The following is a 19,476-nucleotide window of genomic DNA, read 5'->3' on the forward strand; positions in this document are numbered from 1 at the left end:
TCAGGAGTGTGATGGATAACTCGCCACTTGCCTGGATGAGTGCAGCTCCAACAACACTCAAGAAGCTTGACACTATCCAGGACAAAGTAGCCCACTTGATTGGCACCCCATCCACCACCTTAAACATTCACTCCCTCCACCACCGGCATACCGTGGCTGCAGTGTGTACCATCTACAAGATGCACTACAGCAACTTGCCAAGACTTCTTCGACAGCACCTCTCAAACCCGCAACCTCTATCAACTAGAAGGACAAGGGCAGCAGGCACATGGGAACAGCACCACCTCCAAGTTCCCCTCCATGTTACACACCATCCTGACTTAGAAATGTATCTTCGTTCCTTCATCGTCACTGGGTCAAAATTCTGGAACTCCCTACCTAACAGCACTGTGGGTGATCCTTCACCACACAGACTGCAGCAGTTCAAGAAGGCGGCTCAACACCACCTTCTGAAGGGCAATTAGGGATGGGCAATAAATGCTGGTCTTGCCAGCGATGCCCACATCCTGTGAATGAATAAATACATTTCAAAAATATGCATATTTTGTTTAATATAAATTGCTGTCCAGATTACACCTAATCAATATATTAGTGACTTTATGAATTAAAAAGAAGGACCTTTAAATACAAATCATTAGAAATGTTTTTAGTATCCTTCAGTGATGCTGATCTGTTTCATAAACTTCTGATAATACAGTTGCTGTGTTGCTGCATTGTTGCAGATTGTAAGCAAGCCCACTGCGGGGACGGATACCTATGGAAGGGACTTGAAGAATGTGATGGCAAAGATTTTGGTTACCAAACTTGTAAAACCTATCTTCCCGGGTAAGTTCACCTAAAGATCACCTGTCAATCCCCTACATAGACTAACTTCCTGAAAGGAGTGCAAACAGAGCACCTCTGTGAGCTCTGATAAGGAGGGTGTGTGCTTAGCAATTTTTTAAAAAAATACTTCACAGGTGTTTTTTTAAAATAAATCCTTACCATTCTACTCTTCCTCTTTTCCTCTAAGAACCTGTGATATGGACCATCTTCAATCAGGAGACCTGCAACCAGGCCTCTGCCAATAGCACTCTGTAAACATCTAATAGAAGGTCTACAAGAGTGGTCTAGGTGAATGAACGGCCCATCAGTTCACCACTCTAATGAATGGTCACAGGCAAAAGATTAGCCTATCTTCACCTTTCGTGTACTGACTGATCAATTGTGCATTTCCAGCACTTTCTGTTAATTCACATCTCTTGCATTAATGGATTTTCTTTTTATTCTTCCCATTACCGTTTGCCCTTTTGCTTCTGGATACAAGCTGTGTACTATATTATGTAATTGAGTATTTTTTATGCACCCCTTTCTGAAACAGTATGAAAAGATTCTCTCTGGTTCCCTCTTTGTGTCCTGTTTGCTTTAGGTCTTATGGAGAACTGAAATGCACTTCATATTGTTACATTGACTCCACGAGCTGTCGGTATTTCACATGAATCTAAGAGTTGGCTGCTGGGATACGTCTCACTGTAACACATTCATCTGGTGCTATCACAGAACCAACAGGATTGGGCTGCACATACTCAACCTCCATTCAATATAACCATAACCAGCAGCTGGAAGGCTCTTAGATAGCCGGGATTTATTTCAAGTGATTATCTGGATCAGAATTAGGACCATTGCATTTTGTCTTAAAATAAAATCAGCACCAACAACAAAGCTACGAAAAGGATGATGTTTTCTTTCCACTGAGACCTTTAACGTATACACATACATATATATATATATATTTATATATAAATTTGGATGATCATGTCTGAAGACTGCTCATCCTTGTTGATTGACAATTCTCAGGCAGAAATAAGAGACTGGAGTCAGTATTGCCATACCTCGACTGTGCACTGTTACAGACTACTGTAGTTTTATACCTAGGCTTACTCAAGGAAAAAACTGACTGGATTCTTGGTGCTGTGTTGATACAGTAAAAACATGAAAAGCTCAAGAATTCAGTCGCCAAAATGTGAAACGCTATTTATTGCATTTGCATGAATATTATGCATAATGATGTCAATTACAAAAACACTCTTCCATGCCTTGATTGCTGTAGGCTCAATAGGATCAGCTACAACCCTACAGGGTGTCATGTTCTTAAGAGACATGTATAGCGTCCCAATCCTGTCTAATATTTGAATGCCTCTCCTCACTAACAACTATTAATACTAGAAATCAACCAAATAAACCAAACAGATGACAACTTACAGCTGAGTATGGAGTGTGACATAAGATATATAGAAGAGGTCGGAAATTTGGGTGAATATAGGTCGTGGCAGATGTAGGGAAGGACACATGGCTTCTTTCTGCTTCCCTGAGAACTTTTAATTCTGAATATAAATAAAGTGGATGTTCACCTGATTGTGTAATTTCTTTATCAAGATGTCCCATGCCAGAGTATAGCATTGACTACCGTCACCATTCACCTTGCAATTTATATTTTCTCACACTGTTTGACGGGTGTACACGCAGTGGGATATTTAGAGTGTTGGCTGGAGGTACAGGAAGAATGATGCACAAACATCCCTTCACTAGCATTTTCATTGTTTCCTATGGTGAAGAATGTTAAAGAATCCGCTTTACATTTAGAATGTGAATGCCTTGTCCTCGGAGCTGGATCTGACCCACTTTGGCAGTACATAAATGAGATGAATAGATAAAATGCATGAGCTGTGTATGTCACAAGCAATAAGCTGGCAATAGTCAGATAGCAGTCTGCCACTGGAAATGTATATAGTAAGATGGACATTGTCGTTAAAATATGATTGTTCTTTTTCTAGCCTTCTCAGAAAATGTTACTGCATTACATGTACCTTTGCATGCCCATGTTACTGGAATTTATAATCAGTATAAATAAAAAGAGTTCAATTAAGTTGATGTTTTGTGTGTTCTTCATTCAACAGTTCCATGAGTACATGAAAGAATTCTTATAAAGATTACTATGCCAAATAGAACTTGCCAAGCTCCTAATCAGCGCTGCATAAGTAGCGCACACCCCAAATGGGAGGCCCGAGGCTGGCCTGAAATTGGGCCCCGGGTCTCATTAACATTATTTGAGTAAGTTGCCATTACCTGTCACACATCCACAGGCAGCTCGCTCCTTTGAAAGAGAAGAATTTCTGGCCGCCTGCCTTGCTAGCAGTGACCCAAAGGTAAGTCCCGGGTGGAGGCGTGGAGCAGCGACCCGGCACCTGCTCCACTGATTGGCAACCATTTTCGGTGCGGCATCTTTAAACAGGCGTTAGGCCTCTCATTTACATATGTAAGGCGGCTAATGCCTATTTTAGGCAGCCGATTGCGGCTAATGGAAAAGAAAATTGGGCGAGGTGTAAAATGAGCTGCTGATTCACTATCACCCAATTTTTGCCTGCTGATAACATTTTAAATTACTCCCTTTACCCTTAAGAACATAAGAATTAGGAGCAGGAGTAGGCCATTTGGCCCTTCGAGCCTGCTCCGCCATTCAATAAGATCATGGCTGATCTTCTACCTCATCTCCACTTTCCTGCACTATCCTCATATCACTTGATTCCCTTAATATTCAAAAATCTATTGATCTCTGTCTTGAATATACTCAATGACTGAGCCTCCACAGCTCTCTGGGGTAGAGAATTCCAAAGATTCACCACCCTCTGAGTGAACAAATTTCTCCTCATCTCAGTCCTAAATGGTTGACCCCTTATTCTGAGACTGTGACCCCTGGTTCTAGACTCCCCAGCCAGGGGAAACATCCTCCCTGCATCTACCCTGTCAAGCCCTGTAACAATTTTGTATGTTTCAATGAGATCACCTCTCATTCTTCTAAACTCCAGCGAATATAGGCCTAGTCTACTCAATCTCTCCTCATAGGACAATCCCCCCATCCCAGGAACCAGTCTGGTGAACCTTCGTTGCACTTCCTTTATGGCAAGTATATCCTTCCTTAGGTAAGGAGACCAAAACTGTACCCAATACTCCAGGTGTGGTCTCACCAGGGCCCTATATAATTGCAGTAAGACATCTTTACTCTTATACTCAAATCCTCTTGTAATAAAGGCCAACATACCATTTGCTTTCCTAATTGCTTGCTGTACCTGCATGTTAACTTTCAGTGATTCGTGTATAAGGACAACCAGGTCCCTCTGAACACCAACATTTCCCAATCTCTCACCATTTAAAAAATACTCTGCTTTTCTATTTTTCTTACCAAAGTGGATTACTTCACATTTCTCCACATTATATTCCATTTGCCATGTTCTTGCCCACTCACTTAGTCTGTCTATATCCCCTTGAATGTTCCTTGCATCCTCCTCACAACTTACATTCCCACCCAGCTATGTATCATCAGCAAACTTGGAAATATTACATTTGGTCCCCTCAACCAAATCATTGATGTAGATTGTGAGTAGCTGAGGCCCAAGCACTGATCCTTGCGGTACCCCACTAGTTACAACCTGCCAACCCGAAAATGACCCATTTATTCCTACTCTCTGTTTTCTGTGCGTTAACCAATCCTCAATCCATGCTAGTATATTACCCCAATCCCATGAGCCCTAATTTTGTTTAATAACCTCTTTTGTGGCACCTTATCGAATGCCTTCTGAAAATCCAAATACACCACATCCACTGGTTCCCCCTTATCTTGCTAGTTACAACTTCAAAAAACTCCCAACAGATTTGTCAAACACAATTTCTCTTTCATAAATCCATGTTGACTCTGCCCAATCCTATTATTATTTTCTAAGCGCCCTGTTACCACATCCTTAATAATAGATTCTAGCATTTTCTCTACTACTGATGTCAGGCTAACTGGTCTGTAGTTCTCCATTTTCTCTCTCCCTCCTTTCTTAAATAGTGGGGTTACATTTGCTACCTTCCAATCCACGGGAACCATTCTAGAATGTATGGAATTTTGGAAAATGACAACCAATGCATCCACTATCTCTATAGCCAACTCTTTCAAAACCCTAGGATGCAGGCCATCAGATCATGGGGATTTATCGGCTTTCAGTCCCATTAATTCCTCCAGTACTACTTTTTTACTATTACTAATATTTTTCAGTTCCTCATTCTCGCTAGACCCTTGGTTGTGCACTATTTCCGGGAAGTTTTTTGCATCTTCTTCCGTGAAGACAGACACAAAGTAGTTGTTTAATTTCTCTGCCATTTCCTTATTCCCCATTATAATTTCTCCTGTCTCAGCCTGTAAGGGACCCACATTTACTTTTGCTAATCTTTTCCTTTTTACAGTTTGTTTATATGCCTCTCACTAGTTTACTCTCATTCTATTTTTCCTTTCTTTATCAATTTCTTGGTCCTCCTTTGCTGCATTCTAAAATCCTCCCAATCCTCAGGCTTACTACTCTTTTTGGCAGCATGAAAAGCCTCTTCCTTAATTTAATACTATCTTTAACTTCTCTTGTTAGCCACGGTTGGACCACATTTCCTGTCGGTTTTTCGTGCCTTAAAGGAATGTATATTTTATTGTAAATTATGTATTAATTCTTTAAATGCTAGCCATGTCCACTGTTATACCCTTTAATGTAGTTTCCCAATCTATCTTAGCCAACTCGCCCCTCATACCTACGTAGTTTGCTTTGTTTAGATTTAAGACCCTAGTTTCAGATTTAACTGAGTTGCTTTCAAACTCAATATAAAATTCTATCATATTATGGTCACTCTTCCCTAAAGGCCCCTTTACTACAAGGTTATTAATTAATCCTTTCTCATTGCACAATACTAGATCTAATGTAGTCTGTTCCCTAGTTGGTTCCTCAACATACTGATCTAGAAAACTATCTTGCATACATTCCATGAATTCGTCCTCCACACTATTACTGCAAATTTGGTTTGCCCAGTTTATATATAGATTAAAGTCCCCCATGATTACTGTATTACCCTTGTTACCTGCACCTCTAATTTCCTGATTTATACTCTGCACATTACAACTACTGTGCAAACTACCCTTGCACAGTAAATGAGAAGTTGGCTGCTTTTGGACAAGGGATAGCGCCTACACATTTGACTCATGACCCCTCTTAGGAACCCATGCTCAGCTGCTGAACTACACCACAATGTTTGTGTTTAATATGATTAAAGGAGTTGATAGGGTAGATAAAAACTATTCGCTTCGGTGGGAGAGTCCAGACCAAGGGGGCATAACCTTAAAATTAGAACTAGGTCATTCAGGGGTGATGTCAGGAAGCACTTCTTCACACAAAGGGAGGTGGAATTCTGGAACTTTCTTCCCCCAAAAGGCTGTTGAGGCTAATTCAACAGAAAATGTCAAAACTCAGATTGATAGATTTTTGTTGGGCAAGTGTATTAAGTGTTATGGAACCAAGATGGGTAGATGGAGTTAAGATACAGATCAGCCATGATCTAATTGAATGGCAGAAAAGGCCTGAGGGGCTAAATGGCCTATTCCTGTTCCTATGTTCCTACAATCAGATTATTGGGTGAACCAGAACCCTCATCAAGCAGACCATTGGAGTTCTCAAGCAATGATTCTGCTGCCTGGACAGGTAATGTGGGTTCTTGCAATATACGAAGAATGTCCTATATGATAGTGGTTTGCGGTACGCTGCATAATTTTGCTTTGCAACGGAGACATTACATGGAGCCATCAGTGAACAATCCCTGCTCAGCCGGTATCATGTCCAACATCTCTCCCAGTCCTTCCACCCTCAAAGAAGCTGACTAAAGTCCAGCACCAGCAGTAGACTCGTAGGAACTCTGAGCAGAGACTTAGGCATGGACCATCCCCTCCCTCCCGCACTTCAGATGACTTCCAGTGTTACTTTGCTTGGAAAAGGCTTTTCATGTAAGAAATAAACAAATCACTAAAAAATTCAGAATAAATTTTTTAGCGACTGAAACATGACAAACATCCCAGTCAGTTAGAAATGGATGTTTTATGCTTTTACGGAGGCAAAGTCCTCAATTATTTTAGAGAAGTCCCACTTGAGACAAACATCATACTCAATGGCTATCTCAGCTAGACCATTCAGACATTCTTATGGCATTGTTGAATGCAAATAGTTCTTGATTAACCTCAAATGTGAAAAGCTCGCTCCTGATGCCACAGTTAGAGGCACAGGCAAAAGGAGAGGGAATACAAAGCTAAGGTTTGAATAGAGATCCATCAAGCTTTCCTTGTAAATATAGTTGAGCATCTCAAGCAGTGAATTGGACATCCCCTCCATTCCCCTTCCTCCCTTTTCCTTTGCCCTTTAACCGCTTGACCTCAAGACAGCACTTAGTCTTGACTACCCATAACAACATCAACAACAACTTGTATTTATATAGCGCCTTTAACGTAGTAAAACGTCCCAAGGCGCTGCACAGGAGTATTATAAGACAAAACATTTGACACCAAGCCACATAAGGAAAAATTAGAGCAGGTGACCAAAAGCTTGATCAAAGAGGTAGGTTTTAAGGAGCGTCTTAAAGGAGGAAAGAGAGGTAGCGAGGCGGAGAGGTTTAGGCAGGGAATTCCAGAGCTTAGGGCTTAGGCAACAGAAGGCACGGCCATTGATGGTTGAGTGATTAAAATCAGGGATGTTCAAGAGGGCAGAATTAGAGGAGCACAGATATCTCGGGGGGTTGTGGGGCTGAAGGAGATTACAGAGATAGGGAGGGGCGAGGCCATGGAGGGATTTGAAAACAAGGATGAGAATTTTGAAATCGAGGTGTTGCTTAACTGGGAGCCAATGTAAGTCAGTGAGCACAGGGGTGATTGGTGAACGGGACTTGGTGCGAGTTAGGACACAGGCAGCCGAGTTTTGGATGACCTTGTAGGAATGTTTAGTTCCTATCCAAAGACTGAGGTCCACTCAGACGATCAAACAAAATGAAGTTTAATGGAAACTAACAGGTTTAAACAAGTAACTACAGGAGAACATTGAGTGTAGGTCTGCTCAGTTCGGAGGCTCCACAAGGACTGCTCGGGCGGTCCCGTGGTTGACGTCATGACGTCATCATGTTCTTCCCGCCAGTGGGGGATCACGTGATGAACGGCGTGATGTCATCGCGCTTACCCGCGCTGTTAAAGTAATCACGCTCTGTACAAGTAAACAGTATAAATAAAGATACAGACTCAGGCTGTAGCTAACATGTTGTTAAAGGGAATTATATACAAACGATCTGAGTCCTTTAGTGGCTCCGCCACAACCTCAAGTTTGCATAGGGTAGAATGTGGGAGGCCAGCCAGGAGTGTGTTGGAATATTCAAGTCTAGAGGTAACAAAGGCATGGATGAGGGTTTCAGCAGCAGATGAGCTGAGGCAAGGGCGGAGACGTGCGATGTTACGGAGGTGGAAATAGGCGGTCTTCGTTATGCTGCGGATATGTGGTCAGAAGCTCATTTCAGGGTCAAATACAACACCAAGGTTGCAAACAGTGTGGTTCAGCCTCAGACAGATGCTAGGGAGAGGGTGGAGTCAGTGGCTAGGGAACAAAGTTTGTGATCAAAAACAATGGCTTCATGTGCAATGCCACAGAATATCAACTACTAATGATATAAAATTCCACAAGGAGAAATGGTAAACACCAATTTTCTTGCTTCATTCTCAGTTTATTATGCCTCAACGTGTTTCTGTTTTGCTAAAGTGTCCTATTGTGGCAGAACCACCAGAGGATTATGGACAATTGTTTATAATTCCTTTTACAGCAATGTAGTACAGCTGGGGGCTGCACCTTTAATGTATCTGTTAAATGTACTAGGGCTTCTTTCCTGTACTCCACGTGATGACGTCATGCCGTCCGTCACGTGATCTCTCAACGGCGGGAAGAACGTGATGACGTCATGATGTCAGAGCTCAGAACCTTCTAGCAGTAGAGCTCGGAACCTTCTAGCAGTTGAGCTCGGAACCTGCTAGCAGTTGAGCTCGGAACCTGCTAGCAGTTGAGCTCGGAACCTTCTAGCAGTTTCCAGAGAGGCTTTCAAGCAGACCAGACCTATTTGCATTGTATCCTACAGTTTCCTGTACAGCTTCGTTTGTTCATTAAATTTTATTGTTTTTGATTTTCTGAGTCGATCTCAATTCTTCGGCTAGGAACCCCAGTTCTTACACTATCATTTACTTTGAAACATGGCTTGTACTCCTGTTGTGTTTTGAGTTTTGCTTCAATGAAGTTTGTCCCAGTTCCCGGGTGTTACCTGAAGGGGGTGCTGGGGGGCTCGGTTTTACTTTGTCTTTCACTTTCAGTTTCGGGTTCTGCCATGCAGACAATGTGCTGTAATGTCCACCCACTTACTCAGTAAATAGTAAAAGGTTCATTCCGTCTCCTCTATTCATTACTGTTCGGTCAAGATGCAATACTGGCGACGAGGCGGCTGTTGAACTCTCTAGGACGGAGATAGACATGCGAACCTACAGCCATGATATTGGAAATTGCGACGAGCGGGCCACTCAGCTAGCAACATCAACGGCATTTAGATAGTTGGCTAGCTGCGACGTAGACGGCGGACAGAGTATTGTGCGGGCCAGGCAACTACCGTGAGTGTAGCTACCATAACTCTGGCCAGAGGAGAAAAATAATTTTTTTTAAAAAGAAAAAAGTCCGTGGATCTTAAAGAGACAGTGCACATTAAAACTATGATGACCTTGGGACGTATTGAAGAGTTCTCTGGGGATAAGGACAGTTCATGGGAGGAATACGCAGAAAGACTGGGGTGTTTCTTTGAGGCCAATAATATTGACAAAGAAGAGAAGAAGCGCTCAGTGTTGCTAAGTGTATGCGGAGCTGCTACTTACTCCGTCCTGTGTTCATTGGTGGCTCCTCGTAAACCTAGTGAGGTGGATTATGCTGATTTGATTGAGAAGCTGCAGAAACATTTTAACCCAAAACCCTCAGAGATTGTGCAGCGTTTCCATTTTCACAATTGTAAACAACGGCCTGGACAATCTATTTCAAGTTACATTGCTGAGTTGAGGAAACGCTCATTACATTGTAATTTTGGTGACCATTTAGACAATATGCTCCATGTGTGTGGAGTGCTGGACTTGGCATTGCAGAGACAGCTGTTAGCGGAGAAGGCCCTGACGTTCCGACTGGCCGAGGAGAAGGCTTTAGCAGTAGAGGCTGCATCGATGAACACACGTATGTTCCGTACAGAGGCAGCACCATCTCAGGCCGCCGAGGAGGTGCACAAAACCACACACGCAGCTGCTGCTGCGAGAGACATGGAGGCAACTAAAGAGACAGGAAGAAAATGTTTCCGCTGTGGGGCTCTCCGTGGTTCCACTACATGCAAATTTGTGTCAGCGGTATGTCATTTCTGTAAGAAAAGAGGACACATAGCTCGTGTCTGCATGAAGAAAGCTCAGGCTGCTGCAGCAGAGCCAACACAAGCATCGCAGACACACACCCTGACACTGGAGGACAACAATGAGTACACAGTGTATACCACGGAAGCTGAGCAGCTACCCCACAGACAGTGGGGATATACGGCAAATGTGATCATGAATGGGGCACCACTGCATGGAGGTGGATTCAGGCTCAGCGTGTTCGTTGATAAGTGAAGAGACTTACAATAGGCTGTGGCCAAGTGAACCCCCGGCGATGGCTCAGGTCAGTGGCGTGCTACGGCAGTGGTCCCAAGCTCAACTCCAGGTGCTGGGTATGATTCATGTGGAAGTTAAGTATCAGGCAGTCAAGGACACACTTCCACTTTATGTGGTGGCGGGGCAGGGCACAAGCTTGCTGGGCAGAGATTGGTTTGAGCCCCTCGGTATTGAAGTGACAGGAGTACACATGGTACAGCGACAGCCCATAATGCCTATGTTGGAGAACTATGAAGAGGTTTTTGGTGAGTTCGGGGCCTGTCGGGGACCGCCAGTCTCAATCGAAGTGGACCCAGGGGTAGCGCCTAAGTTCTTCAAGGCGCGACCAGTTCCTTTTGCGTTGCGCAAGAAGGTGGATGAGGCCCTGGATAAGCTGGTGAACCAAGGGGTTCTCTTGCCAGTGAAGAACTCCCGTTGGGCCACCCGTATCATGCCCATTGCAAAGAAGGATGGGGGCCTGCGAATCTGTGGAGATTACAGATGTACAGTTAATACTGCTGTGTTACCAGATGTGTATCCCTTACCAACAGTTACAGAGCTGTTTTCAACACTGGCTGGAGGCACTCTGTTCACCAAGCTGGATCTCAAGCAAGCATACCAGCAACTGGTCCTGGATGAAGAGTCAGCCAAGCTGTTGACAATCAACATCCACAGAGGACTTTTCCAAGCCACAAGGCTGCAGTTTGGGGTGTCTACGGCTGTGGCAACCTTTCAGAGGTTCATGGACACCCTGTTGGCTGGTGTTCCAGGAGTTCAGCCTTACTTGGATGACATACTGATTACAGGCAAGACACAGGAAGCCCATGATGAGCGGCTGCAGGAAGTACTACACCGGCTGGCTGAGGTAGGACTACGCCTTCAGAAGGAGAAATGCGTGTTCGCTGCCAATGGGGTGGAGTTCTTGGGATTCCGAGTGGACAAAGACGGTGTGCATCCGACTACGGAGAAAGTGGAGGCTATCAGGAGTGCTCCCACCCCCAAGAACAAGACCGAACTGCAGGCATTCCTCGGACTGTTAAACTTCGACAGTTGTTTTCTCAAGGGCAAAGCCACAATCTTAGAGCCACTGCACAGGCTGTTAGACCAAGCAACAGTGTGGAACTGGACCTCAGCTCATGAAACAGCCTACAGACAGGCAAAGGAACTGCTACAAGCAGATATGGTTCTGGCACACTATGATGAAAACAAGCCATTGGTGTTGGTGTGTGATGCCTCACCATACGGGCTGGGAGCTCTGTTGGGTCACATAGAGCCAGATGGCCGGGAAGCGCCTATCAGTTTTGCCTCAAGAACACTCTCAACAACAGAACATAATTACGCCCAGATTGACAAGGAGGCCCTAGCCATCATATTTGGGGTAAAGAAGTTCAGCCAGTACCTGTTAGGGAGACAGTTCGTCATCTACACAGACCACAAGCCACTCTTGGGACTCCTGCATCACTCCAAGCCCATGCCCCAGATCATATCACCGCGTATGCTTCAGTGGAGTCTGATGTTGGGGGCCTACAGTTATGAACTTTGCTACAGGCCTGGGAAGATGCTGGCTAATGCTGATGCTCTGAGTCGCTTGCCTTTGAACCGGCCAATGGCTGAGACGCCACCACCCCTGGAGGTGCTGCTACTGGAGGAGGTTCCGGAGGCCCCACTCCATGCCCAGCGGATTGGTAGCCTCACACAGAAAGATCCAGTCTTATCATGGGTGCTACGCTGGCTGCTGCATGGCTGGCCCTCCGAGGTCCAGGAGGAGCATTTCAAGCCCTTCGTTCAGAGGCACCATGAAATGTCTGCACACAAGAACTGCGTACTCTGGGGAAGCTGTGTGGTGGTTCCTGCCGCCGCAAGAGAGGAGGTGCTGAAAATGCTGCATGACTCACACCCTGGGATTGTGCACATGAAGGTGTTGGCGAGAAGCTACGTCTGGTGGCCGGGGTTGGACCGAGACGTGGAGGAGGTGGTAAAGAGCTGTGAGACATGTCAGCTGACTCGCCATAGCCCATCCAAGGCTCCTCTTCACCCCTGGGAGTGGACCACTCGTAAATGGTCAAGACTCCACATTGACTTTGCAGGGCCATTTCAGGGGAAGGTCTTTTTGATAGTGGTGGATTCTCATTCAAAATGGCTGGAGGTGGCTAACATGAGCTCCATGACATCCAGTTCAGTGATCAACACGTTGCATTTGCTGTTTGCCACACATGGGGTCCCCGACGTGCTGGTTTCGGACAATGGAGCAGCCTTCACGTCAGCAGAGTTCAAGGCTTTTGCAGGCAGAAACTGGATCCGCCACGTGCCCACAGCGCCCTATCACCCCTCCTCTAACGGGCAGGCAGAGAGGATGGTGCAAACCACAAAAGAGGCACTGGTGAGGATATCGGTGGGGGACTGGCAAACCAGATTGGCCAGGTTCCTGTTATCACAGCATACCACACCAAACTCAGCAACGGGGAAGAGTCCTGCCGAGATGCTGATGGGTCGCCGGCTGGCGACTGCACTGGACCGGCTACACCCAGACTACAGGGATGAGATGCACACAAAGCAAGAGGAGCTGGCTAAGAAGCACCAGGGCACCGCCAGGCAGTTCGAGCCGTCAGAGACTGTGTTTGCCCGTTGCTATGCAGGAGGAGACAAATGGATGCCTGCCGTGGTGGAGCAGGCCACGGGTCCCCTGTTGTACAGCGTCCGTACACCTGATGGCCAGCTACACAGACGCCACGTAGACCAGCTACGGGGTCGTAGTCCGGTGAGAGTAACAGAGACGTCACAGGCTAGGCCATTGTCTCCGCCACCTCTGCCAGGCAGTGACGGCCTGCTTCCTGCAACAACGACGGAAGCCACATCGACAGAAGGTGTCATGGAGTCATCAGCCATGGAGGAAGGTTTTCCTGCGGCTAGCAGTGGCACCCCGACTATGCCTGTCCAGCGGCGCTCAAGTCGGGTTAGATTCTGTCCCAGATGCCTGGAGGACTAAGGGGTTTTATCTGGGGGAAAGGAGTGTTGTGTTTTGAGTTTTGCTTCAATGAAGTTTGTTCCAGTTCCTGGGTGTTACCTGAAGCGGGTGCTGGGGGGCTCAGTTTTACTTTGTCTTTCACTTTCAGTTTCGGGTTCTGCCATGCAGACAATGTGCTGTAATGTCCACCCACTTACTCAGTAAATAGTAAAAGGTTCATTCCGTCTCCTCTATTCATTACTGTTTGGTCAAGATGCAATAATTACCACTCACATAATACAGAAGGTCAGTGCTATCATTGATTGTGGGGTCAGAGTGTAGCTGTACTCTAAATAATACCTCAGTTTACTGCTGTCTGGCTGAGTAACATTTCATGCCTTGTAATAGTGCCATATTTTATTGTAAGGATATACCCGTCACAAATTCTTGCTGGCTCTATACATGCTTTTGTGTACTGCTCTGATATGAAGCCACCATTGCTTCCCTTCTTTTCAATCCTGTGTAAACCAACCCTACTGAACTCTTTGATGAAGAACACAGAGCAGAATGGACAGAATTACTGATAGCAGTCAGAGATTGTGTGAAAAGCCATTTTTGTGAACAAAATGGCACTAAACCCTTTTCTTCCCTAGTTATTGTGAATTTGCTGTTATTGAGCTCAGATCTACTTATAACTTAGACTCCAGGGACATGAGAGCCCACAAGTATAAACTCCAGGGACATGAGGCCACACCAAACAGGTTTCAGTGATACTCATGGGGGGAACTTTAGCACACAAAAACAGATGGGTTGGGAGCGGGTGGGGGAGTAAAAAATTTAAAATTCTGAACCCCGACTCCAACCCACCTAATTCCTGGTTTTACGGAGGCGGGACAAGAGGGGGACAGCCAACCTGCTTCCAGGCCTTGAGAAACCCGACAGCTAAAGCGAGGCGAGGAAAGCTTTGTGGAGAAGGTAAGTACCTTCATAGCACTGCTTGTGGGCCAGGAGAAGCAGGAGGGCTTCCTCCTGCACCCCCCCCCGAACATCCCCATCAGACCGTCACACCCCCCATACATAGGCCGCTGGAGTAGGGGGTCGGTGGTTGGGGATCGGAACCGCGCCCCCCAGGAATTGACCCCCTGGAGATGGGGATCAGACAACCCCCCCACCCCCCCGGGTCGGGGATTGGAACCCTGCCCCAGATCAGACACCTCCGGGATCGGACCTACTTGGTCCTGTAGCCTGCTCTGGAGTGCTCCCAGCCTGACTGGAAGCCAAGCCTGTCAATCGGGCTGACTTCCGGGCGGGGAACCTGTCAGAGCCAAAAGGCGCACGCTGTGGAGTTAAAACCCCACTGCAAGCGAGGAAACCTAGACTTCGGGGTTATCCCATCCGAAACGCCGCCCACACCCCACACCACCCCACCCTTCCCCCGCCCACGTAACCTGCCTCTGTTAATATCCAGGCCATGGTGTTGCTAAGCTCTCTCTGGATATCATCGAGCTTTCTCTGGGGGGGGGGGTGAAATTAGATTATGCCCGAAAATGGGCGCGGGGCGTGCAGGCAGCATGTAAAATTCATGCTGCCTGCTAATTAAAATGATAGCAGCTCACAGCCCAGCACTGAGTGCACTACTGACTGGTCGTGCGCTCAGCAGGGGGCCGAAGTACACAAAGTTCACGCGAGGCTAGCTTTATTTAAATCTAGCCTGCACCTCTTCAAGGCAGTCTGCACCTCTTAAAGATGAGCTGCCTTCTGGTGGTCAAAAATTTTAAAACTGCTTCAGCATAAACCAAAATTGCTCAAAAGGCCAGGGAAAGGGCACCCAGGGTCTCAGATGCAGCACTTGAGGCCTTTGTACAGGGGGTGAATGCTCGAAGGGAGGTCCTCTACCCACAGCGGGCCATAAGGCCCTCTAGAAACACTGTAAGAAGGATGTGGGACCAGATCGCCGAGACCGTCACTGCCATCAGTGTCGCTCCTAGGATGTGGCTCCAGTGCCCAAAGAAGTTTAATGACCTCAGATGAGTGGTCAAGGTCAGTGAATGCATCTTCATAAGCCATCTCCTACTAAATAGACAACTAGCCTCATGCACTGCTCAATGCACCACACCCCCATCACTCACCTTCCAACAATCTCTACCAAATACTAATCACACCTCACATTCATAGCTTCATCTCACCCGCGCACACCTACCAAAGCTGCAAGCCTCACACCCACATCTCACAGCTTGAACAAACTGTCAGTTATTCAACCATGACAGCTACATCACCCAAACATATTACACCACATTCACTTCTCTCTTGCAGGAAAAGGTGGCATATAACTGGCACCAGCCGAACTTAACCGACAGGAGGCAGGCTCGCCTGCATGACTTCACCCCCAGGTAGGAGACGGTGCTGGCCATTCTTGACAAGGGCATTACTAATCCTGTGGCTAGCAGTGGGGCTGAAGGAATACAAGATGCTGGTATCCTCATATGTTATCCTCCTTCTCACATCCCCCTCATCTCACAATCCCTTCTGATTTGCAAGCTGCACATGGTGTAGGCATGCACCTCTTGCTTCCACACCCCTCCTCTCATCACCGCAACAGGGAACAGCAAGGGCACTGGCAGAGAGGCAGTGGTGGGAGTGCAAATACTGTCATCCTGAGAGAGGACAGCAGGGTTGTGCTCCAAGGATCCCCTGCCACTTCCCCGGGGCGGCACCTCAGCAATCCTAGTAGGCTGCCCCTGTGCCTTTCTCATTTCAGACACCCAAAAAATCCAGCCTCCCCAAACAGTGGTTGAACCAGAAGAGGGAGAGGAGAGTGAATAAGAAACACTGTCACTCGATTTCACACTCACAGTCACCAGCTCAGATACTGACACGCCGCATATGTTAGAGGCGAGGTTAGATGTGGGATCTGCACATGGTGAGACACCGGGCATGAGTGGGCAGCTGCCTGCTTCCCGGAGGGTGAGGTTGTACACGGTTGCACAGGGCTCAGATGAAAAATTCTGCATTAGCAGGCCTGCCAGAAAGCCTGAATGCAATGTCAGGGAGCATGGAGGAGTCCAGCCCCAGCCTTGCACAGGGCTTTGGACAGAGCTTGGAGCCCATCCTTTCCAGCGTGAAAGGGGTGGGCAGATCCATTAATGCACTTGTAAACCCAAACATCATACCACGTCTGATGGCCGAAGTCTCTGCTTCCATTGTAGCACAAGCAGAAGCCACCCAATGCTTGAATGCTGCAACAGAAGCTCAACTGAAGTCATGCAAGCTCAGCTTGCTGCCACGCAAGCATAGACCCCTGCCAGCATGGCTGGGTTTACCAGTGTTGAAAGGGGCTTGCAGGGTTTCACAGCAGTCTGTACCCCAGCAGATTACTAGAATTGGTGAGGTGCTGCCCCAGGGGAGTGGCAATGGATCTGTGGAGGCCAAACCTGCTGTCCTCTCTCAGGATGACAGCATTCATACTCTCACCACTACCACTCCGCCAGTGCCCTTGCTGTTGCCTGTCAGCCAGCCAACCCAGACTGCTGCCACCCATGCCCCAGATGGTTCAATCCGAAGCCGGGCCTACTCGGCCCAGCGCTGCTTTAGGTCACCCTACAAGGTCATCTACAGTCTCCACCACTGAACGTCAGCAGCCTTCCACCAGCCATGCTGCAGCCACTGGGATAGCACTGCATAGGAGCACTAGGATAGGCAACGGCACATGCAAGATGCAAGGCACACTAAGGGAATGTACAAGGGTGATTAATTGATTTTTTGATGTAATGTTGGATGGATAGATCTATAAAGTTGGATTGGTATGTTTGCCTTGTGGTGGTTTTTATTTCAGCATTGTGGCCAAGAAGATGCTGTGATGGTCAGTAACACAGGGAAGGTAAGGTGTGGACTAATGTTGAAAGGGGAATTGGGGTTGCGTTCACTGATACCACAGGCGGATGAGTCGATCCCAGATATCCCAGCCAGAAAGAGGCTCTCTAGGTTGCCTCCTTCCTTCCACTTCATCCTCCTGTTCCACTTCTTCCTCTTCTGCTTCTTCCTTTTCCTCTTGTTCCTCCTCCCTCTGCGAGCAGCTTGTCCCCTTTGCTGCCTCTGCTCCATCTCCATGTCATGCTGCACTCCAAGGGAGACTGCAACTATAGCCCCGTGGACTGGGAGCAAGTTGTGTTCCCAGAGGCCTACCTTTAAGAGCCAACACTTTGCAAATATCCAACTGCACTGCCTGCACTCCCTGCACATTTAACAACTTCTTACACCAAGCCACTACTCAAATAAACTGTACAGGAACCAGTACAAAACTAAAAAACAACTTACCTCAAAGTTACGTGTGTCCCTTTAAGTACGGCTGGTGGTGGGTCTGTCATGCAGCTGAATGCATGTTCAGTTGTGTGTGCTTTGAAGAGGACGTACATACCAACAGCAACTTCCAAAATAGCAGGTTTTGCGTCAAATGAACGTTCTTCTTCTTCTTCACTTTCCTCTCCCTTTTCTTGGTCACCCATTGGCTGAGCAGGCTAGATTTCTTGGGTGTGTGAAATGAGGACGGCACAAGGGTGGAGCTGTGGTGAGGGGAGGGCGGGAAAGCAAGAGATATATGCCAGGAGGATGACAACATATGAGGATACCAGCATCTTGTATCCTTTCTGCCCTGCCACTGGCCAAGGACTCAGCCATGCCCCTGCCAAGAATAGCCAGCACCATCTCCTCCAAGGAGGTGAGGTGAGGCTAGGAATGGGAGATATGCCTCATGATTGGTACAGATTGTTATTAGGCAAGTGATTGGGGGTGCGGGGGGTGCGCGGAGTTGTGCAATGAGCAATGTGTGAGGCTAGTGGTGCAGTTGGTAGGAGACGGCCTTTGAAGGTGCATTCACTGACCTTGACCACTGGTCTGAGGTCACGAAGCTTCTTTGGGCACTGGAACCAGGGGGTGGAGGCGACGCTGCTGGCAGTGATGACCTCAGTGATCTGGTCCCACATCGTTCTTTCTGGAGGGCCTCCTGGCCCCTGTGGGTATAGGACCTCTCTTGCAGTGTTGACCCCCTGCACAAAGCTGGAGTGCTGCATGCGAGACCCTGGGTGCCCCCTCCCTGGCTTACTGAGCCATTTGTGTTAGTATTGAAGCACTATTCCCATTTTTTGATGTTCAGAAGGGAATTTGGCTATTAGTGCTGAAGATTCCCATTTGGGGCTTTTTAATGTAAATTTTTTTTTGAAAGGCAGTATGGACCTTTTTCATTTTTTCCACTTCATTCTAATTTTTATTAGTTCTGAATGCATTTCCCCTTTAATTCATAGCCCTTTTAATTGCCCATAATTCCTTGAGAACTCCACAGCCTCACTCCCAGAGGCTGTTAGAAGCTGGAATGCCACTTCTGGACGGGTACTTCTCCCTTGTCATGCTCTCCCCTGCAGTCCATGTACTTAGTGCATGCCTCTTTCCTTATCCTCCATTTTTCCCTTATGTCTTTGTTCATCCATGGACAGCAGGGGACAGCATGACAAGGGAGAATATGAAGAGCTTAGGAGAACATTAAAAAAAACACAATTTGGAAGGCAAAGTGGAACAATGGAATTAAATTATCAAGGAAATAAAACAAAATAGTAAAATATTCTACAGGCATGTAAATAAAAAAAGGAAAGTCGGGATGGGAATAGGGCCACTACGGGATGGACACGATAAAGTCACAGGCAGCGATAGCAAAATGGCAGGATTATTAAATAATTACTTTGATTCAGTATTTACCAGGGGGGTAGATCAGGTGGACATGACATTGGAAAATGAAATTAGAAATGATATAACCACATTTAAAATAAAAAGAGGAGAAATATTAAATAAACTAATCAAACTCAAAGAGGATAAAACCCCTGGTCCAGACAGATTACATCTGCGCATTTTAAAAGAATTTAGGGAAGAGATAATAGAAGCACTATTATACATATTTAATAATTCATTAGAAAAAGGTGTAGTGCAT

The 19,476-nt window shown here is 46.5% G+C and overlaps 1 protein-coding gene across 2 annotated transcripts in view; it reads left to right on the forward strand.

Moving 5' to 3' along the window:
• colq (collagen-like tail subunit (single strand of homotrimer) of asymmetric acetylcholinesterase) overlaps positions 1–2,901 on the forward strand; it is a 223,836-nt gene extending 220,935 nt beyond the window's left edge. For both annotated transcript variants that reach the window (XM_085988586.1, XM_085988587.1), the window contains 2 exons: positions 723–825; positions 1,409–2,901. In XM_085988586.1, coding sequence (XP_085844712.1) covers positions 723–825; positions 1,409–1,478 — 173 coding nt within the window. In that variant the 3' untranslated portion in view covers positions 1,479–2,901. The remainder of the gene's footprint in view (positions 1–722; positions 826–1,408) is intronic.
• Positions 2,902–19,476: the final 16,575 nt, after the last annotated feature.

The sequence above is a fragment of the Somniosus microcephalus genome, chromosome 5 (genome assembly GCF_052327205.1).
Source record: "Somniosus microcephalus isolate GS21.2 chromosome 5, FLI_Smic_1.0, whole genome shotgun sequence".
In the NCBI taxonomy this organism is placed as follows: Eukaryota; Metazoa; Chordata; class Chondrichthyes; order Squaliformes; family Somniosidae; genus Somniosus; species Somniosus microcephalus.